A 22,709-nucleotide genomic window follows, 5' to 3' on the forward strand; every position below is an offset into this window, starting at 1 on the left:
CTTTTCGACACAAAATGAGCCCCGTGAGAAGGGTCTATTGGCCCAAAGAGCGGGCTACAATGGGCCCTTTTCACAGCAGCCATTTTGTATCTAAAAGGCAGGAAGTAACACATTTGCAATCAAAACATTAATGAGGGCCCCAGCACCTGAAAACCTAAATGGATTGGAAGTTGGAAACCCCCATTAATCTTTTGGTTGCACCTGTGTTTACTCTGCCTTTTAAGACACAAAATGGCGGCTGTGAAAAAAGGTCAATTGAAGTCAAAAGAAGGTTGACATATTTGTTGAATTACTTCCTCTGTCTGATCCAGCTGGTCCAGTCGCTGGGCGTGGCCATCTACCGGGCGCTGGACTGGGGGCTGGACGAGAGCGAGGAGCGCGAGCTGAGCCCGCAGCTGGAGCGCCTCATCGAGCGCATGGCGGCGGGGGATCAGGGCCTGGAGGGAGACCGGGCAGCCGGAAACGGCACCATGGACGAGGGCTACAGCGAAGAGGACGAGGCGGAGGAAGAGGAGGAGGGCGCATCGACCAGGCCAGTGTGCACGTTCCGCCAGGTGATGGCGCTGTGTGCGGCCCGTCTGGCCAACCCGGGCCTGGCGCCAGAGCACTACCAGGCCGTGTGCAGGGCCCTGTTCGTAGAGACGCTGGAGCTGCAGACCTTCCTCATCAAGATCCGAGATGCTAAGGATGTGTGTTTTTTTACAAAAGCAGTCACAGTTTTAATCTCATTGTGTGTGTGTGTGTGTGTGTGTGTGTGTGTGTGTGTGTGTGTGTGTGTGTGTGTGTGTGTGTGTGTGTGTGTGTGTGTGTGCGCGCGCGCCGGCGCGTGCGTGCATTAGTTATGGCAATCAAACTGTGTTTCAGCCTAATCCTGACACTCCTGTTACCACCACAGTAATGTGTTCAGTATCTAGCACAAATGCTTTTTGATAGAAAAGGCATTGATAGAACTTCGTGTATCTCCTGCACAGATCTCTGGGGAAACTCCAAAGGGTGGAGGGCCCGGAAATGAGTTTTGAAAGCCATGAGTCTTTTGGGTAGTGATCAGTAACCCTGTTATGGTCCCTACGGACTGTGAAGCAGCACAAATCTGACTTACTGCCCCTTTATGACCACCGTGTTTAAGTGCTGCTTTCTTGACCAGGAACTCCCTGGAAGAAGAGATTGTGTATCTCAATGGGACCTTCCTGGATAGATAGATAAATAAATAAAATAATAAATAAATAGTGGCAGATCATACTTGTTATGTTACTGTTGTCATTGTTAGGTGCAGCTTTGTAAAAAAAAAGTTTGATGTTTGATGATTTCATGTTTGATGATTTCAGATGCTGAAGAAGATCCGAACAGAAGAAACTCCGGAAGACAGATCGGCGGCCGAGCTCGATGCTTTGGAACACACAGACTGGGTGAGCTGAGCGAGGGGACAATATGAGCGTATGCAGCCAGCCCGCTCGCCAGGAAACATGTCTGCATCGTGCATATCTGCAATCCACGGATACGTAGAATTAATATCACATTCCTGAACCAAATATACGTCTCATATCACGTTTCTAGATACATGTTATATCAACCTTATACGTACATATTCTGCTATTATTATTTTTTTGGGGGGGGGGGGGGGGGGGGGCATTTTGCTTTTATTAGACAGGACAGTAGACAGACAGGGGAGAGAGAGGGGATGACATGCGGCAAAGGACCTCGGGTCGGATTCGAACCCGCGTCGGTCGCGAAAAGGACTGAGCCTCCATGGTCCGCGTGCTACCAGGTGAGCCGTAGAGTCTGCTATTGAAAGACTATGCACCGTGGATGGAGGGCGTAAACACCTGAAACGCCTTTCACACCGGAGAGCTGTGTTCGATCCCCAGCGTTTCATTTCAACCCTAAATGTAACGTTTTTGTTGTTTTAACCTACCGCAAGCCATAATCCTAACCATAACTAAGCTGTTTTACTGGCCTAAACATCACCAAAGTTGTTCAAGTTGTTTTATTTGCGTTTAATGTTGGAAAGGCAGCAAGGTTTTCGAATCAACCGCCGTTTAGTCTCAAATTTATATTGAGATAGAAGGCCGACGTTTTGTTTTGAATTTACGTTGAGATTGTACGTGTCCGTGGATCCCAGAAACGTACAATGCTGACATTTTATTCTGGCGGTTGGGTTGCAGTATGTCTCATTGGAGAAGGCAGGGTTGTGTAACCTGTGTGTGTGCGTGTGCGTGTGTGTGTGTGTGTGTGTGTGTGTGTGTGTGTGTGTGTGTGTGTGTGTGTGTGTGTGTGCGTCCCGTCTCAGGCGCGTCTGTGGGTTGCGCTGATGAAGGAGCTGAGGCAGGGCGTGAAGCTGAAGAAGGTGCAGGAGCAGCCGTTCAACCCGCTGCCCACAGAGTTCAGCCTCACGCCGTTCGAGATGCTGATGCAGGACATACGGGCGCGCAAGTTCCAACTACGCAAAGTCATGGTAAGAAAGCTGTCTTTTTACAAGAGTTTGATATTGACATTTTGTTTCTCAAAGGACATAAAGGCTTTGAAACCAGCAATAAGTGACATCAGCCTAATAACAGGTCACCTTAATACCAATCCTGAAATGAATGTGTGCTATGTGGAGATTTCATTCATTGAGCCATAATGATATAAACCAATATCCCCACAGCAGCCGGCTGCGATGCTGTTTTTTCTCTTTTCTGGGGGCAACTTTTGCTCCTGAACGAAGCTCCTCCCCGTCCATTTAGTGGCTTTTCTGATTTCCTGCGAGCGAGTAAACGTGTTACCTGCCTCCTCACTTGTCATTGTGGGACATGTAACATTCAGCAGGAGAAAGATCTGTTTTCATAGGTACAGTTAGCTTAGCTATTAGCTTTTATGCATGGTGCTTTCTTTGCAATGTTTTGTTTTGGTAGGCCTCTGTAGTGCAGTGGCTTTTGCTGTGTTATTATTTTACAAATTTGTTGCAGCTTTCAATGCCTTGTAGTGGTCAGACTTTTTTTTTATTATTGCAGCTAGAGCTGCAACGATTAATCGATTAGTCGATCGACAGAAAATTCATCAACGACTATTTTGATAATCGATTAATCGTTATGAGTACAATTTTAACCCATTGATACCTGATGCAGCATTTGTGTGCGCGAACCGCGTGACGGGATAAACACACAAATGAGGGATATACACGCAAATGCTGCATCAGGTATCAATGGGTTAAGAGAAAAGGTCAAAATTCTCTCATTCCAGCTTCTTAAATGTGAATATTTCCTGGTTTCTTTACTCCTGTATGACAGTAAACTGATATTATCTTTAAGTTGTGGACAAAACAAGACATTTGAGGGCGTCATCTTGGGCTTTGGGAAACACTGATCGTCATTTGCTACCATTTTCTGACATTTTATAGACCAAACAACTAATCGATCGAGAAAATAATCGACAGATGATGCGTGAAAGGGTTAATCGATTATGAAAATAATCGTTAGTTGCAGCCCTAATTGCAGCTTCAATTGGCAAAAATGATTTGTTGTTAACTAAAGCGCAGTTCTAGGTAAGGGGCATGAATTAATCTATGACCGACCTCTATGGGCGAACAACGACAGAGCTTGTCTTCTCTTCCACAACAATCTGACACAGACAGACGTAGTGACACAGTAAGAGACAAGACCTGTTTAGTATAGTTGCAGTTGATAGATACCGAATTAAAGTGTTTCAACAATGCAAGTCGTCTCCTTTGTTATGAAAAATTCAAAAGATTCTTTATCAATCGTAAAGTTGTGGAATCTTTCCCTCGTTCTGTCCTGCTGAAATAGCTTTTGCAGCACCATGGTTTGAGCATGGTGAGAGATCACCCTCTGTAAATGGGGCATAGACAGTGAGACATGTGACTCGCTGTGTTGTGTGACTCCCCGAGTTTGTCATTGAAAGTCCTTGCTGTGCTCGCCTTCCCGTTTTATGCAATGCACTGTGCCATATATAGAGAGCCAAAGTGGAACGTCACTTCCTGCTTCAGCACTGTACCAGAGATTTTCTTTCCCCATTTATTTTCCCATAGACATTTCATAAAATGCTTATAAAAATAGTTTTACTTATTCAAACCAAACGGTTCAGATATATTTAGAAACAGGAGAGATCGCATGTTGTTTTTTTAAGTTTTGGACCGAGTGAAATGTGCTATAGAGACAGTCCGCATGTATGGGAACGCCCGCAAAATGTTAAACGGCTGGCGCGCGAGTGGGGTAAAACCGCCCATATATCTCATGGGCTGACTCACCAAAAGACGGTGCTGCGGCTCTAAACTACAGGTTTGGGGGTTCTAGAGCAGAACACAAGACGTCTTCTCAGATGTGCGTTTACTGCAGTGGTTAAATCCCTGATCGTGTCTGCCTGGGCTGGGCTATCAGCTAAATTCTACCTTTGCTGAATGGATAGAATGGGAGAATTTACCCCACCCTGACCACGCCCCCAGCCAGGCTGAGCCAGCTAAACCAGCGTCTATGACGACACGTGGCCTCAACCTATGGTCTCTCCCGATCATCAATCATCATACATGTGGCCATCTTGAGGCCTATCGTCACAGATACAGAATTCAGCCAGGAGACAGATATTAAGAAATGTTTTTTTTCTGAGTGTCTAAGCACTAAGTAATGTATGCAGTAGCATTATATTCACTTCACTTTAAAAGTATTTCAAGTGCCGAGACTTTTTGCATCTTACTGTGTTATTACAGATTCATAAGGTTCCTCTCTTGTCTTTCCCAGGTGGACGGCGACATTCCTACCAGAGTGAAGAGGAACGCTCATGAACTGATCCTGGACTTCATAAGATCAAGACCTCCACTCAAACCGGTGAGCGGCCTCCACTCCCAGTACTCTACAGTAGTTAGAGTAACTGCACCAGCAGTTAGAGTGGGAATCACAAGTTCATTCACGATACGAGAGTATATCGATTCTTTGGCCAATGATACAATATTTGCTGATATCACAAAGTTTGACACAATTTTGATTTGATCGATATGTAAGTGATTATGCACAGCGAGCCGGTCGTTATTGGAAAATAAACGCCGACAGGCCAGGGTGATCAGACCCTGACACGAAGCGGAGGCCCTGAAAACCCCAGAATGGTTGAATCATGCTTTTTGTCCTATTAGTCACCTCTCCCAGATTTGTCAGGAGTGTGAAAGTGTTGTCGTTGTCCTCTGCAGGCGTCAGAGCGCTGCCTCCGTCCTGCTCCTCAGGTGCAGCAGTGCCTCCATGAGCAGGTCCTGGCTGGGATCAAGCAGGAGAGGAAGCTGAGGCCCGTGGTCCCGCCCACCAGCCCCAGACGTAAGCAAACCAAGTGTTCACCAGGCCTGCTCTCACTGCACCCTGCAGCATCCAGGCCTGCTCTCACTGCACCCTGCAGCATCCACCACTACGTTAAAGCCAGGCACCACAGGCTGCCTGGCTTTAACCTAGTTGGCTGGATTGGTTTCAATGTTGGGAAATTATGGTAAATGGTCAAAATGGACTGCATTTATATAGCGCTTTTATCCAAAGCGTTTTACAATGTGCCTACGTTCACCCATTCACACACCGAAGGTGGCCAGCTGCCACGCAGGCTGCTGGCACAGCCATCGGGAGCAATTTGGGGTTCAGTGTCTTGCCCACTTCGACACACTTCGACATGCGGACTGGGGATCGAACCACCGACCTTCCGATTGGTGGACGACCCGCTCTACCTCCTGAGCCACAGCCGCCCCAAATTATAATTTTGCTCTAGGATGAAAGTTGATGTTGTATCTTATCTAGACCCAACAGGGATCCCTTCCCCCCCCCAATTGACCTGTGGTGCGTCACTTCAAAGGTAGACCTTGTGTTTTTATAGGAGAGACACAACGGGACAGTTCTGAAGTGGCCACTGAGAGGCAGTGTTGAATATTCTACTCGCTGTGTGCATTTGTCAACCTAGAAAACCAGTCGGATGACAACTGGGAAAGTGTTATTATTAAGCTATTGTGCCCTTTATGTTGTTGTAGTAGCGCTGTGGTGACATTAAGTGAAAGTTAATGATAGGGTTCATTGTGCTGCTCTTGTAATGTGTGTGTGTGTGTGTGTGTGTGTGTGTGTGTGTGTATTTGGCCGATATACAGTCACTGTATGACTTTCAAGTCAGCCTGTGTTGTGCTTGCACTGTGCTTTTCAGATAACAAATGATATAGTGGAGGCGCGCAGACCACACACTCTGCTAAATAATGTCATTAAGTACACTGTGGACTGCACAGCCTGTACTGCAGCCTGTAAGGCTGCTGCTACAGTCTAGTACTGCATACTAGTTTGTAGAAAGCAGGTAGTTTTTTCTCTCCAGCTAAAGTACATGTGAAGGTGGTATTGTATTTCATATATATCGATTAGCTATTTAGAGATCAAGGTCGGGGTAATACTGTGTAGGCTGTGGATAAAGGAGGCTGGCTTTGCAGAGAGGGTCAATACACGCACAACCTAAACAAAACAACACTGATTGATCATTGTCTTTACTGAAGAGGATTCAATTAATTCTTAATTAGATTAATTGTTCTATATGTTGTGCAAATGTTGTGAAAATGTTGTGAAATTGTTGTGAAATGTTGTGAAAATTCCTTGAATTTAAGAAGGTTTGGGAAGCCTGATAGAAAAGAAAAATCAATGTTCACAATCCAAAACCACTCTCCATGTTCTCAGTGTATCTGACATACTTGTTCTCTGTTGCTGTTTGGGTTTGTCTCCTCGCAGCGTTTGGCTCTCTGCCCTGCCTCGCTCAGACGTGGCCTTGCAACGTCAAGTCCACCTCGTGCATCGACCTGTCCGTCTCGGAGCCGGGGCCCCGGCCCACGTCCCGCCCCCGCATCCTGCTCAAGGCCCCCACGCTCGCCGAGATGGAGGAGATGAACATCTTGGAGGTGAGGTCAGAGACACGCTCGCCGTGATGGAGGAGATGAACATCTTGGAGGTGAGGTCAGAGACACGCGCTCGGCGTGATGGAGGAGATGAACATCTTGGAGGTGAGGTCAGAGACACGCTCGCCGAGATGGAGGAGATGAACATCTTGGAGGTGAGGTTAGAGACACGCTCGCCGTGATGGAGGAGATGAACATCTTGGAGGTGAGGTCAGAGACACGCGCTCGGCGACAAGATCCTCAGAGGAGAAAAGAAAAGGGGTCATCCTTGTCGTCACTAAGTGCCGGCTGTGAGAATATAAAGCGTGGGCTAACGATGCATCTGTGCAGCTGCAGAATAGCACATAGTATATAATAATAATAATAGTCTCTCTCTATCATATGATTGTTACAATCATGTTGTTGTTATTATTACTGTAATTGTTATTGTTGTGCCAGCTAGATTTAGCTAGACATATTCTCTGTGAAGCCCTCGGAGACATCCTTGTGAATTAGGGCTATACAAAAACTTGACTTGACTTGACAGTGGGTGGATAATCATACTGTAAGTAGGGCTTAAGCATTTCAGAAATAACACACGTTTTAGCGTAAGGATTCCATTCCTAAGGATTCCGCTAGAATTACAGGTCAAAACTTATTAGGAACTGCAGTTTTTGGTACTTCTGCGTTGGCTTCATTTATCAGAAGCGGAGGTTGGTGCTTGGAGTTGACACAGAGTCTTAACATGTTACAAACAATGTACATCTCCTCTGCCTCCGACTCGTTCTATCTCTCCTGCCCTTCACCTCACCCTTTCTTCCTCCTTCCTCCCTCCCTTTCCTGTCCCTCCCTCTACCCTCCCCCCACCCCTTCTCCACCTCCCTCTCCTACTATCTGCCCTGCCCTATGCCCCCACTCACCCCTTCTCCACCTCCCTCTCCCTCCTCCCTCCTCCCCCCGTTCCCCCACCCACAGGAGGACGAGTCCCCGGACGGTGGGGAGCTGCGGAGGGCGGAGAGCTCCCCCACGCCTCTGAAAAGGGACCGGTCCTTCTCCGAGCACGACCTGGCCTTGTTCCGCGGGGAGACGCTTCCTTCGCTGTGCGGGTCGGGCCTGCCGGGCGGGGTGGTCAGGCTGAGGGGCGCCAGGCCCCGGGCCCAGACACTGACAGGCGCCGGGCCGCCTCCCGCGCACAGAGGTCAGTGCGTCAGTGTAGGCTGCCCATCTCGCCAATCAATGGCTGCTCGGCTATAAAGGGTTATTTTTCTATAGAGCTGCACTGAAACAAATAGCCTCTGATTTGTGGGGTTCCTACAGGTACAGTAATGTCCAGTGTTGTGTAGTAATGTCCAGTGTTGTGTAGTAATGTCCAGTGTTGTACAGTAATGTCCAGTGTTGTGCATGAACGCACTAAAAGAGCGCCGTTCATTGAACGAGCTCATATTTTCGTGAACAGTGAGCCGAGTGCCATTTGCAACTAATGAACATAGAGTGAGTGTGTTAACGACACTCTTTAAGCTCTTTTCTCGCTTTTTTCTGACCTCAATAATTGCCCATTGTGTTTTCATGCATGTGGGAATTTAAATAAGAAACAAAAACTTCTCTTCTCTTCTCTTCTCTTCTGTTCTCTTCTCTGCCTACTGTGGGTGGGAGACACACAACTCAGACACACAAGCAGACTTGAGCCTATTTTGGGGCTGTGTCAAGACAGGACAACGACAGTTACCCACTAGCAACGGAAATACTGTACCGTAATTTACTTTCAGAATAAAGGTATTCATATGGAGTGAAACTGGCTATAAAGCATTCCTCAAAATTAATATTAAGGTTAACGTTACAATAAGAGTTTTATTTTGAAAGGCCTAAAATGTTAGAGCTCCTTTTACATTCTAGCTGACTTGATTCTTGTGCACTAAGTTGATGCCAATGTCTGTCTGAGGTTAAAACACACACACACACACAAAGACATTAACGACCCTAACTGCTAATTTTTTGGGACTGTGAACTTCGTTCAAAATTCAAAATTGTGAATTATGAATGTGAACTAGTTCATTTGAATTGAGCTGAACTTTGCGCTCGCTCTTGTGAAGTGTGTGATCTTGCACAACACTGGTAATGTCATTGCTGGAATATCGTGATTTATTAGAGAGAGAGTTTTTCAAAGGTCAGGGACTGTCAGCAAATTTGACAAATTGGTCGCTCTACACTACAGGAATATAGCAGAATGCATTTCCAACTTTCTCCACGCATTCATAGATGGTTGTTTTCAGCTATTTTTCCTCCACAGCCGTTTTTCCTCTGTAATGGAAACCAGGCTGTTTACCACTTTAGAAAAACAACACTAACAAACCAGGAATGAAGAACATGAGTTATACAAAGTTATGGAAAAGTCTTGGAATTCCTCGGGCCACATCAGGGCCACATCAGGGCCACATCAGGGCCACAGGCGGCGATGGTCAGTCTGCACAAATAACCCAGTGTGGCTCTTCAAGGTATTTTAATGATTCCCATTTGAGCATGGAGCTATAGAGAAAACCTTTGTAAAAAAAAAAAAAAAACGGGTTCTTATAGCACCACATTCTGATATGGTACAAGGCCAGAACACTGTAGGGCAGTGCTTCTCAACGTAGGGCCCAAGAACCACCAGGGGTTCTTGAGGGGGTTCCAGGGGGTCCCCAGCAAAAAGGGGAATGATTCATTTTCACTATAATTCTATCCATAAGTAACACAATGATTGACAATGTATGACTGTTTTGGTCATGGGTTTCATACACTTCTTTATGTACTGTAATAAAACATCTAAAAGCAAAACATCTTATCAGATGGGGGGGCCCTGGAACAACCTCTGATCTAATTTGTGTCAGTTTAGGGGTCCTTGACTTGAAAAGGTTTGAGAACCACTAGTCTACTCTAGTGTCCTGCAGTTGACCCTGGCCTCTGAGAGAAAAGAGAATTTCCAATGAGGAGGATCGCTAATGTAAAGGATTGTTTTCTGGTAATGATCTGAGTCAGTCACTTGAGTGTTTTAGGGCTGCATTACATCCTGGATAACAGGGTTTTTGTGGATTCTGATAGATAGCACTGCGCCACTGTTTCACACCAATGGACTGTTTACATTGGCTGCAGTTTTAACTCTTTTCCTATAGAGGGAGGCACACTGCCAGCTGTACTGCAACCACAGGCATGTCAGCCTCCACCTTGTGGTTTCCAAGGGTCTCTATAGATTCACACTTTAAAAGGATTAATGAAAGATGTGCATGATTTCACATGAATTTGCCAATAAACCGATAGCCACGTTTATTCCCACAAAATCAAATGAATCCAACACAGTGTGATTGTCAGTGCAGCAGGTATCATAAGTCTACACATGCCTGGCTGCTCAAGTCTTCTGGTTTTTATTGCCTAGTGGCTGGAATGAAAACCCATTAAATCAGACTTGTTTTTTTCTCCTCTTTCATTTATATGCATAGCAAAGTCACAGCAAAATACGACTTATTCCTGACAATGCGTTTCAAAATGAAAAACTAAAAACCTTGTTTGCAGAAGCGTGCGCGCTCCTTGTTATTGTCGGTCGTAACCTGCACTCCAATGAAGGTGGGAAGAAGTCTGATTTGGCTTTCATGGCGGGCCTCAAGGCAATAAAAGATAAAAAAAAATTGTCATAGGGCGTGGAGGTCTTCTGGTATCCACCGTGCGTGCACCCATGGGTTCCTCTCTCCACCCCCGAGGCACGCCCCAAGCGTTCCCGCTCCCTGAGTTAGCGTGCATCAGGAGTAATGTGTGTGGGTCCAGTGTGCTCACAGCACCTGGGCGCAGCGCGGTTCAGAGGGATTATGTCCAGCGTGTAATTGAATTGGGGGAGTGTTGTGATGGCTTCTAATCAACTTATGAAGATGTGCTGATCAAGTAGGACTCTGTACGGGGATGGAAGCTAATGGCTTTGAATGGTGTGCTGCTGTACGCGCAGGCCTTCCATGATGTTTTCCCTGTGAAGGACGTTGCATTTCTCCTGCCCTGTCATTTATGTCGTAGTTCACCGCTCTGCCAACAGGGGAGTCTCGATCCCTAACCGTCTGAATCCGAGGCCCTTAAGCCTGTAAGCCCGCACTTTCATCAGCGGCTGATCCAAATGATACGTCCTGATGATGTTTACCAGCCAGCTGGAGCAGGTTCTGATGATGTTTACCAGCCAGCTGGAGCAGGTTCTGATGATGTTTACCAGCCAGCTGGAGCAGGTTCTGATGATGTTTACCAGCCAGCTGGAGCAGGTTCCCCCGGCCCGGTTTGCTTTCTTTCCATTAGAGCTGGACCGACACCTTGCATTTGCAGAGGCAGCCAGTCTCAGCTGCAAGTTGTCTCAGACGGGCAGACAGACAGGCAGACAGACAGACAGACAGACACACAGAAAGACAGGCAGACACACAGACAGACAGACAGACACACAGACAGACAGACAGACAGGCAGGCAGGCAGGCAGGCAGACAGACAGACAGACAGGCAGACAGGCAGACAGACAGACATTTGCAGGATTGCAGAAGCAGCCAGTCTCAGATGCGTGTGGTCTCAGACAGACAGACAGACGCACGCACGCAGGCAGGCAGGCAGGCAGGCAGACAGACAGACAGACAGACAGACAGACAGACAGACAGACAGACAGGCAGACAGACATTTGCAGGATTGCAGAAGCAGCCAGTCTCAGATGAGTGTGGTCTCAGACAGACAGACAGACAGACGCACGCAGGCAGGCAGACAGACAGACAGACAGACAGGCAGACAGAAAAGGCAGCCGGTCTCAGCTGTGGTCTCTCGTTCTCTTCGTCACAGTTGCATCATTGAAAGCCCTCGCCCCTCTTGCAGGCCCACCTGCAGTGGCTGGCTGCTTAATTTGTCACGAGCCCGCCTGAGGTGCTCTTTTGAAGCCCGCGCCGGGCGGGACCTCCTGCTGTGATCTGACTTACAGATGGGCTCAAATCACATTCATAATACACACGGCTTAGTATAGTGTAGTATTAGTATAGCCTCCATGTGGAGATCTGAGGCGGGGCTGAATGAACCAACAGACTGGGATTGGCAGCTTCCTTCGTTGGCTCTGCTCTAAGTCTCGTTTGACTAGCTGAATACCCGTCCCTGTATAACTGGCCTTTTAGTCAGGCCTTGCTCACAGAGTTGGCATGCAGCCTCTCCTCTCTCTCCCCAGAGGGTTTGCGTAGTCCACTTCCCTGGCTGATTCCAACTCCACTCAGTTGTCTTCGATCAGTAGCTAACGAATGGAGCTCTCCGCGGTGCTGAACCTGTGTTCACTCTCATGTTGCCCGCTAATTACATGTAGCCATTTGCCCATTTAGTCGGCCCTAATTACCCAATTCAGAAAAATCCGGCTCTGTAGGCGTCCTGTTTACACTTCCTGAAAGATTCAGCGCGATGATCACACGTCAAATGGCAGAGCTGTGGCTGAACACAATCACACACACTCACACTCACACACTCACACTCAGAGACTTCACATTCTTCCTATAGGATTCCATCCAATCAATTGTGTTTCTGGTCCCATTTACCCCCACCCCGACCTCTCCACCCCTCAGCCTCGTTCCCGGGTCACGGCTGGGCGCCCCCCTCTCCGGCCCGCCTGTCCCTGAGCTCAGTGGACGAGATGACGGAGGGGCCTGAAGCCACGTCCAGCTGCAGATCGGCAAACGAGCACCAGTGGATGGTGAGTTCACATCGCAAACGACAAGATCAGAGACTTCACTTTCTCTTTAACACCAGCACACATAGTAAATTGCATTATGTCCTTTTACATTCCCACAGACAACATGCACAATATTGGATTAAATATGGGATTGGATTAAAATTGGATTAAAATCTTCCGTTGTCATTTTAGAATTACCAGCCTGCTGGGTTTTTTGGTGGCTTATGCAGAGGTTTACGTGGTAAGAACTGAGCTTGGCACAGGAATAGGCAGTTGAAGGCTTTCTAGGAACACACACCAACCTTTACGGGACAAACACTAAGGAGCTACTACAACCGCTTCTTAGTGTATATTTTCATAAATTCTTGTACAGTTTGACCACCAGGACAAAAACATCAAATATGAGAGGAAACTCTTTTTAAAATGTTCACAGCGTTCAGTAGTCAGTCGGTGAAACCAAAGCTTTGTCGATTAACCACCCACTCGTCGTCAATCTTCTTTCTTCTTCTACTGACGGCCACGCTCAGGAGGAGTTCAGCCACCCCGTGGAGAGTCTGGCCCTGACGGTGGAGGAGGTCATCAACGTGCGCCGTGTGCTGGTGAAGGCCGAGATGGAGAAGTTCCTCCAGAACAAAGAGCTCTATAGTAACCTGAAGAGAGGCAAGGTAATTCAATGATGCCTTCCTCTCTCTCAGTGCAGGGTGCTCTGATAGACGTGTTGACGCCTGATCTGTGTTTGTGTGTGTGTGTGTGTGTGTGTGTGTGTGTGTGTGTGGGGGTGGGTGGCAGGTTTGCTGCTGCTGTAGAGTGAAGTTCCCCCTCTTCTCTTGGCCGTCCACCTGCTTACTGTGTAAAAGGTGAGAAATATTCTCCTCACCATTTATATGAATTCACGAATTCATGTTTAATTCATATCGTCAGTAACACTTTACATTAAGTGTTCACTAACTAATGTTAACTGATGCATTAGCTAACACGAATTAAACATGAATAACGACAATAACAAAGATTGGGTAGTGTTAAATGTACACAAACACACTATTCATGCTTTTTGGAGGGCTTTAGGTGCATTAGTTAACGTTAGTTAATGAACATTAAATGTAGTGTTACCACATCATTGGAGAGCTTGTGTGTAAAGGGTTTAATTCCAAAATGTATGTATTTATGTATTTATTAATTCAAATCAAATGGTGGATGTGGCCTTTTCTCATCTTTTTCATTAACCCATTGATACCTGATGCAGCATTTGTGTGTATATCCCTCATTTGTGTGCGTATCCCTTTAAGACCCGCGTTAACGCGGTTCGCGGTCTTAAAGGGATACACACACAAATGCTGCATCAGGTATCAATGGGTTAAACACATGTTGGTGACTGTTCAGGCATGCATGGTGTGTTCATTCATTCATTTGATTTCCCTTGCAGGTCTGTCTGTGGCTCCTGCAGCGCAAAGGTAACTTCATGATCTGTGTGATCCCGATGCACCGGCGGTTTGTGCTTATTTGGCTCGCTATTTGCTTTATAAAGCGTGAACAATAAGTAACATTTTCTAAATTGGATATTGGATTGGATATTTCACCACATATTATATGTGTTTAATAATATGTTGTTTGGTGGTAGTGGCTGCTATTTCTGCTGATGTTAATTCTTTTGTTGATTTTCGATTTGTTGCCCCAGTGCCCCGGACCGTGTGGATATGTGGTTCTGTGCTCTGTAGGTTTGACATTTTGGGTGTTTGTGTGTCGTTTCTGTGCTTCTGCATTTGTTTATTTCTTGTGACTCCTCTGTCTTGTTTTGTTCTGTGAAACCTACTTGTGACTTGTCATTAATGATGTGTTTTTGGGGATAGTTCCTGTGTGTGACTGTGTGATATTGCTCTGACTGTAATAATATGTGTGTCGTGGTCATGGATGACTGTTGGTTTCTGAGTGTGCAGTCTGTAGTTACCTCCGCCGGCCCGGCCAACACAGTTGGCAGGAGGTTCTGTTTTGGCTCCTGTTTGTTTGTCTGTCTGTCAGTTTGTCAGCAGGATATCTCAAAAAGTTGTGAATGGATTTGCACGAAACTTGGCAGGAAGGTTGGTCATGGGCCAACTTAGAACGGATTAACTTTCCATGCTCATTGGGCAAAAGGGAATGGGGGGTAGCCAATCACAAAAAGGCGCCTAAGTTCCAAACGGCTTCACGTAACGCCACGCTGTGACGGAGGTATGCACTCTACCGAGTGCCCTCTAGTCTGTGCCTGTTTCCAGGCTATTGGTTTTGTTTGTGGCTGTTCAACCTAATTCCATTAAAGGCAGGCTTTGCCGATTTTCAACCCGCTTTGTGTCATTATAATCTCAGTCATATATGCAGATGGACAGTGTTTACCTTGTGTATATGTTTTCTGCATCGAGAAATCCATAGTGTGACGCGTTTTGCGTCATTCTGGACTTTCTAACACAGAAGTGTCTGGAATAAACTGCAGACAAGATAAAGGCTGCATATATTACCGACATTATAATGATATAAAAAGCGTGTTGTAAATCAGCAAAGCGTTCCTTCCTTTAACTGACCACGTCTCGTGTTCTCCCCTCACATTGGTCTTTGTTTTCCAGATGAAGATTCCCTCCAAGAAGATGGCCCACATCCCTGTGTACACCGTGGGCTTCCACAGCACTCCAAAGAGCCACGGCCACAAGAGCCAAGTCTACAAGTGAGTCTGTGTGTGTTGCACACAGTGAGTCTGTGTGTGTTGCACACAGTGAGTCTGTGTGTGTTGCACACAGTGAGTCTGTGTGTGTTGCATGCAGTGAGTATGTGTGTGTGTCTGTGTGTTGCACGCAGTGAGTCTGTGTGTGTGTCTGTGTGTGTTGCACGCAGTGAGTCTGTGTGTGTGTCTGTGTGTGTTGCACACAGTGAGTCTGTGTGTGTTGCACACAATGAGTCTGTGTGTGTGTGTTGCATGCAGTGAGTCTGTGCGTGTTGCACGCAGTGAGTCTGTGTGTGTGTGTGTGTTGCATGCAGTGAGTCTGTGTGTGTTGCACGCAGTGAGTCTGTGTGTGTTGCACGCAGTGAGTCTGTGTGTGTGTGTGTTGCATGCAGTGAGTCTGTGTGTGTTGCATGCAGTGAATCTGTGTGTGTTGCATGCAGTGAGTCTGTGTGTGTTGCACGCAGTGAGTCTGTGTGTGTTGCACGCAGTGAGTCTGTGTGTGTGTGTTGCACACAGTGAGTCTGTGTGTGTTGCATGCAGTGAGTCTGTGTGTGTTGCACGCAGTGAGTCTGTGTGTGTGTTGCATGCAGTGAGTCTGTGTGTGTTGCACACAGTGAGTCAGTGTGTGTGTTGCATGCAGTGAGTCTGTGTGTTGCACATAGTGAGTCTGTGTGTGTTGCACACAGTGAGTCTGTGTGTGTTGCACGCAGTGAGTGTGTGTGTGTTGCACACAGTCAGTCTGTGTGTGTTGCACGCAGTGAGTCTGTGTGTGTGTTGCACACAGTGAGTCTGTGTGTGTTGCATGCAGTGAATCTGTGTGTGTTGCACACAGTGAGTCTGTGTGTGTTGCACACAGTCAGTCTGTGTGTGTTGCACACAGTGAGTCTGTGTGTGTTGCATGCAGTGAATCTGTGTGTGTTGCACACAGTGAGTCTGTGTGTGTTGCACACAGTCAGTCTGTGTGTGTTGCACACAGTGAGTCTGTGTGTTGCATGCAATGAATCTGTGTGTGTTGCACACAGTCAGTCTGTGTGTGTTGCATGCAGTGAATCTGTGTGTGTTGCACACAGTCAGTCTGTGTGTGTGTTGCACGCAGTGAGTCTGTGTGTGTGTTGCACACAGTGAGTCTGTGTGTGTTGCACACAGTGAGTCTGTGTGTGTTGCACACAGTGAGTATGTGTGTGTTGCATGCCAGCAGACTGGCATGTCTGCAGTCTGCATGCTGGCTTGTTAAATCCAAGGACGAGTGCACGCCTCACCTTAAGAACGCAGGTTAAATCGAGTTAAGTCCCTCCCCCTTCAACCAATAGGAGATTGCACACTCAATCCAATCACCAGCCCCTCCTCCCCCCATCCCATTATATAATGCATGCAGTTCCTCCTCTAGCCTCCGTCTATAAGCAGCCATTATGTAATAATTAACCGGCCTCACGCGACCTGAAAACAGAGGACGGAAGCTGGAGAGAAAGAAAGACTGAGAGGGATGCTGCCACAGCACAGAAATAGAATAGGGTTTCCTAACGCAAATGTTTGGCCTTATTTTAATCACAAAAGCTGACCTGATTCTTTGTGTTTTTGCTGACGTTCGTCCAACCGCTTTCCGCATTTCGTCACGTGCCGGGTTTATATTCACTCAAAATGCCAGATCGTAAAGAATGTAGCTAATTACGCCACTCTCCCAGATGCTGTGCTGATTTGTAAAGCATTTTACAGGAGCGCACAAGAACGTGTGAAGACAAAATGACAGCAATGAATGAGGACAGAAAAATAAGACATGAGTGAGAAATTTGGCTGTTTTTAATCTGCCATTGTTAAATTTATAGGTTTTGAATGACTTTTAAGTATTGTTGTGAGCAGTGGTGCAGGGGTAAACATAAACTACAACCACCAATATGTACAACAATCTATTATATATCCAGAAAAGCATCAATTTATGTTTCCCCCTCTTTACACCCTATGTTCATATAATTTACATCCGTTTGTGCCTATTTACTGTGATGTTTACTAGTATGAATTTAACTCCTGATGATTTATGGTCGGACCTTTCCTTGCTTTCTTTTGACAGGGACAATGGACAGTCACAAACTGCCCCAAAATTAGCTAGGAAGCTCAATTTCATCTGCAGTCCCTGGGTCCCTAGATGATGCAAGCACAGTCAAAAACCCACTTCTCATTTGATTTATGACTTCAGTAAACACTTTCAGAAAGAGTTTATGGTCACAATGGCTAGTTTCAAGTCTTCTTCAGTACAGCATGATGGTCATTTTGTAAATTATGGTCCCATTTAAAGTAAAATTGACAATAAGGGACACTATGATTTGGGGTGTGAATAGCAGGCAGCTCTTCTCATCCAAGACGGTGACAGTCAAAATGCCAGACTGGAGGCTTCAGAACAGGAGTGAGGTTACGGTGGCTACATGTCTGTATGTACAGATTTCACTCTATGGTAGTTCTGACCATTAACTCCCCGTCTCCCCCCACCTCTCCCCAGGTCCCTCCGCAGCCTGTCGCGTCGCTCGGTGGAGGAGGAGTTCCCGCACCTGTACGCCCACGGCTGCACGCTGCGCGACGTCTGCGCCGACTGCACCAAGTTTGTCGCCGACGTCATCTCGTCCAGCCGCCGCAGCCTGGACATCCTCAACAACACGCCCAAGAGGGAGAGCCGAGCCCCCGCAGCCCCACGGCCCCACCCACAGCCCCAGACACAGCCTCACCCCTCCCAGCCCCACACGCAGCCTCAGCACCCCCAGCACCAGACACCACAGCGCCCCCTGCAGGACCCTCCTCCACCCCGGCCCCATCCTCGCCACCCGCAGCAGCTTCACCACGCCCCGTCGACGCTTTCGAGGATGAACAATGTGGACCAATGAGTAGACAGACTGTCGATTTACCCCCCCCCCCCCCACATCTCTCTCTCACACACACACACACACTGCTGCACTTGTTTAGCCATGCACACGCAGAAGACTGAGTGGTTCCTCAAAGGTTCTTTGGGTATACAGAGCCATAATGACTCAAAGAGCCCTCTGATTGGTTCAAATGAAAAAGAGTCTTAACGGCGTGGCCTGGTTGTTGGATGCAATGTAGATGCAGGGGAATGTGCAGTTGGCTCATTGACAATCTCTTCACTTCCATGGTGATAAGACAGCTTAAAGTCCAAACGGCATTGCAAGAGTATCTCATTTCCGTATCTAATTTCTAATTTCGTTTCAATAACTATAGGTGCTTTTGGACCGGAGGAAGAACAGTTCTGTTCTTGTTGTGGTATTGTGTTCGCATCGCCGGAACTAGGAATGATCATAGTTCTTAGAATGCTGTTTTGAGGGACTTTTTAGCTCCTACTTCACAGTAGGTAGTCTCCCAGCGGAAGAGGAACTTTTTTGAACTTGTAGAAATGCCTGAGGTGGTCATATCAACGCTAACGTTAACTCGGCCCCCCTTTTTTGTAAGCTAAGTTAGCTAGCTAATTGTAAAAGTAGTATCAATTCCCAGTGAACACACTTGTTTTGCTGTGAAGCTACTAGCGCAGCATATGTCACTTAAGTTCAGCGTTCCTATTGGCGGTGCAAATGCGAACAGAAAAAAAGCCCTTGAAGGTATGTAGTTCTTGGGGGAGCTCCTCAGTCCCCAGTTCCTGAGAACTGTTTGGTCCGAAAGCACCTTATGTTACAGACACAATATAAATCCAGGTTACAGTGGCTGTCTGGCTCACTGCGTCCAGCCCCAGAGCAGGAAACCGGCGTGCGGTTCCCCCCCATGCAGACAGCCACTTCCGGCCGCAGGGGGAGAGAGGTGGCCGTCGGCCAGGAAAATGCAGTGGCGACATCGTGAATGGCGATATTCCTGGAATGCGAGTTATGACGAGCCAATTTCATATCCTTTGCATCTACATGAACTGAAGATATTGACACCTTTTTTTGTAATTTTTGCATGCTAATTTGCGCAGTTATTAACATTTCCGGTGGCCCCGAGAATTGTGCGTGCGCCTCCTTTGACTTCCGTGCCGCTTGATGCCCGGTGCATCGGGCACGTGATGTCATGCACGTAGCTGAGCTGTGATTGGTCTACTTTTGAGGGGACAGACAGACAGACAACGCCGCACCATAAATAAAAGAAAAAGGAGAATTCATAATAAATAAGCATGGTTGTTTTAAGTCAGGGGTGTCCAATTGAATGGGGGCAGATTAGATAATATGGCAATACCAGGGGGCCAGCTGCTTTTCGCATCAGGGTTATTTAAAGAAATCACATACAATACAATACAATACAGTACAATACTCTAAGGACTTTGTTTACCATCTGAAAACATTAGTTCCACCTGCATTGTTCCTACTTGGTGCTTGTCTACAGACTGTATGATAGTGCTGCTGTCATCGTTAGGTGAACGGAAAAAAACGCAAAGTGAACTTACTTGATTAACCAATACTGTGTGGAGGGCCACATACAGTATATTTTGAGAGACAAGCCAAGGGCCGCTTGAAATCAGTTCATGGGCCGCAATTGGCCCCTGGGCTGGACTTTGGACATGCCTGTTTTAAGTATTCTTAAATGGTTCTTTCCAGCACCATAAATTTGGTCCAATGTAGAGCCATTTGAGCATGGTGCTATAGAGAACCTTTCTAAAAGGTTTCTTTAATTCACCAAAAGGGTTCTTTAATTCACCATGAAGGGTTCTGCTGTGGCACAAGCCTATAGAGCAACTTGCTGGTGCTGGATGGCAGTGGTTCTCAAAGTGGGGTCGTTGAGGGGGTTCCAGGGGGTCCCCAGCAAAAAGGGGAATCATTAATTTTCACTATATACTTCCATCCATAAGTAACACAATGACAATGTATGACTATTTGTGGGTTTCCTACACTTTCATAATTAAAAATAAAAAAGCAGAAATCTTATCAGATGGGGGACCCTGGGACAAAACCTCCGTGGATGGGGCTCTGTGGTCTAATTCAGTTTAGGGGGTCCTTGATGTGGAAAGGTTTGAGAACCACTGCTTTATGGAACCCTTTTTGGTCAGAGTGTAGCTGCTCCAAACCGCCACCACCCGCCCACTCTACTCCACTCCCAGCCCTGCAAGTATCCTCAATACATACCTCACCTAGCTGAAGTGCTCTGCCCACACACACACACACACACACACACACAAAGCGTGTGCCAGGCAGTTCATCCCATGTCTGCCTTATCTGTTGCACCACCACTTCATTTCCCAATGCTCACAGCTGGAAAGAGCAATGAAAGCTATGGGAGGGGGGGTGATATGAAGGGAAGAGCGGAGATGTAATCCTAGCATATTAGCTCCCTGTGTGGTTGCCTTGTTTCTTTTGTCATGAATGTAACTTACTCTTAAGTGACACCAAAAGAACACATTGTACAGTTGTCAGGTTGTGTACACCACGTCATAATAAAAGTTTTATTTTTAATGGTCCAGAAAAAGGGGACACTGTGAATGTAACGTGGGCGAAGCTGCTGTCCGAAAGAGGCAGAGGGGCGACGACATGAACCGAGCAGATGAAGCTCCCTCCCTCCCTCCTCTCTCTCACTCCCCATGGACGCTTGCAATCTGCTCTGGTTTTGTAAACCCTAAAGCAAACCTCAACTGCAATAAAAACCTAACGACAAACACGACCACGCCATGTCTGTGAGTTTTACTGTCTTGTAGCACGTTGGGTTCAGCTGTTCCGGGTGCCCACATGGAAGGCCTTGGTGATCAGAAAGCTGCATTTCAATAAGGGTACTGCTACTGTAGCATAAGGTGGAATACTGTACGGATGTTTTATTAATTTTTGTATCATTTTTGTCACTGATGTGTCTCTGCTGACCCATTTGTCATCAGATACAGTATGAAAGAGGAAGATCAAATTAATCTACACTTGGAGGCTAATTGATGCTCTGATAAAATGTATCGGAAAATGTTAATATTACATTTTTATTGATAATAAAAAAAACAGAGCAGGGAGTATTGTAGTGTAGTGCAGTGCCCGTTCACCCATCGGGTAGTAGTCCTGTCGCAAAGTGCCTAAAGCCGTGTTCTGCTGCAAAACTGTGATCCTATCTGTCTGTCTCACACAGAATTCAGCACTGCACTCTGCAGTGGTCGGCAGGACGAGCACACCTGTCGAGTTCAAAGTTGATCGGAAGAACAGTTCTCGAGATGCACAAATACACATGCAGATGGACTGGAATTATAGAGAGATAATTACTAGTCCATACCTGTCTGTGTCCTCTTCCCACACATCACCTGTCAATCAAACAGTGTGGGTGGAGCCTCCCACACATCACCTGTCAATCAAACAGTGTGGGGAGGGTGTCTTCCCACACATCACAGGTGTGTTCAATCTTTGCTATTCCTCATTTGCACAATTAAATATACAATTTCAGAAAACGTGTAATGCAAAAAGATAATTGACTTAATGTAAGTACGGTAATCAACTGGGGAAGTTTCATGGTGATATCTATTCATTAAAATTGTTTTACCCTATTCACCTGTTGTGTCTGTTTTGGTAGGATCATATTTAGGTGGTTTTCAAAACGTTTCCCTCATAGGCTTACTTAAGATATTTTTCTCTCATTTAGAACATATTGAGGACACAAAATCCATTGAGTTTGATTTTGTTGCAATTAGTGAAGAGTTGACCCACATTATGTGGTCAAATAAAATGCCTGGACTACTATAATGGCTTTACCAGTAATACGTTGCTTTTATAATGCGTTACCCCCAACACTGGTGTGTGTGTGTGTGTGTGTGTGTGTGTGTGTGTGTGTGTGTGTCAAGACATATTTTGGACAACATGCAATTGTTTTGCAGATTCTGAACGCTGAAGATCTCATCTTTTCAAAACTGTATCACATTCATATATTCCATAATCTTCCATCACACTTTTTCTTTTTCATGTTTTTGTTTGTTTCTTTTTGTTTTTGTTTTGTCAATGCTGGTCGGGGATGGTAGGTAGGAACAGGTACTCTCAAACTTATTTTTGAGTTTTTTTTTATGTTTAAAGCTGTGTGTTGAGAGAGAGACGCACACACACACACACACACACACACACACACACACACACACACACACAGGTCAGTCACACACACACACACACACACACACAGGTCAGTCACACACACACACACACACACACACACACACACACACACACACACACACACACACACACACACACACACACACAGCTGGTATTCCTGTGTGTGTGTGTGTGTGTGTGTGTGTGTGTGTGTGTGTGTGTGTGTGTGTGTGTGTGTGTGACTGACCTGTGTGTGTGTGTGTGTGTGTGTGTGTGTGTGTGTGTGTGTGTGTGTGTGTGTGTGTGTGTGTGTGTGTGTGTGTGTGTGTGTGTGTGTGTGTGTGTGTGTGTGTGTGTGTGTGTGACTGACCGAGCGACAGGTATCTAGACTTGTGCAGAATCGTTCTTTTATTTTGGAAAAAACCGCCCCCGGAAATGCTTATTGTTGCTAACACTACACAA

General features: G+C 46.4%; 1 protein-coding gene across 1 annotated transcript in view; it reads left to right on the forward strand.

Annotated features, from left to right (window-relative positions):
• The window catches only part of spire2 (spire-type actin nucleation factor 2), a gene marked incomplete at its 3' end in the record, with an annotated part of 36,761 nt that extends 18,651 nt beyond the window's left edge, over positions 1-18,110 (forward strand). Inside the window, exons 3-15 of the mRNA XM_083654179.1 lie at positions 312-689; positions 1,326-1,406; positions 2,288-2,452; positions 4,731-4,817; positions 5,174-5,294; positions 6,720-6,886; positions 7,838-8,060; positions 12,445-12,572; positions 13,079-13,216; positions 13,341-13,408; positions 13,975-14,002; positions 15,146-15,243; positions 17,732-18,110. Coding sequence (XP_083510305.1) covers positions 312-689; positions 1,326-1,406; positions 2,288-2,452; positions 4,731-4,817; positions 5,174-5,294; positions 6,720-6,886; positions 7,838-8,060; positions 12,445-12,572; positions 13,079-13,216; positions 13,341-13,408; positions 13,975-14,002; positions 15,146-15,243; positions 17,732-18,110 — 2,061 coding nt within the window. The remainder of the gene's footprint in view (positions 1-311; positions 690-1,325; positions 1,407-2,287; positions 2,453-4,730; positions 4,818-5,173; positions 5,295-6,719; positions 6,887-7,837; positions 8,061-12,444; positions 12,573-13,078; positions 13,217-13,340; positions 13,409-13,974; positions 14,003-15,145; positions 15,244-17,731) is intronic.
• Positions 18,111-22,709: the final 4,599 nt, after the last annotated feature.

This window comes from Poromitra crassiceps (genome assembly GCF_964638095.1).
Source record: "Poromitra crassiceps genome assembly, chromosome: 18".
Taxonomy (NCBI): Eukaryota; Metazoa; Chordata; class Actinopteri; order Beryciformes; family Melamphaidae; genus Poromitra; species Poromitra crassiceps.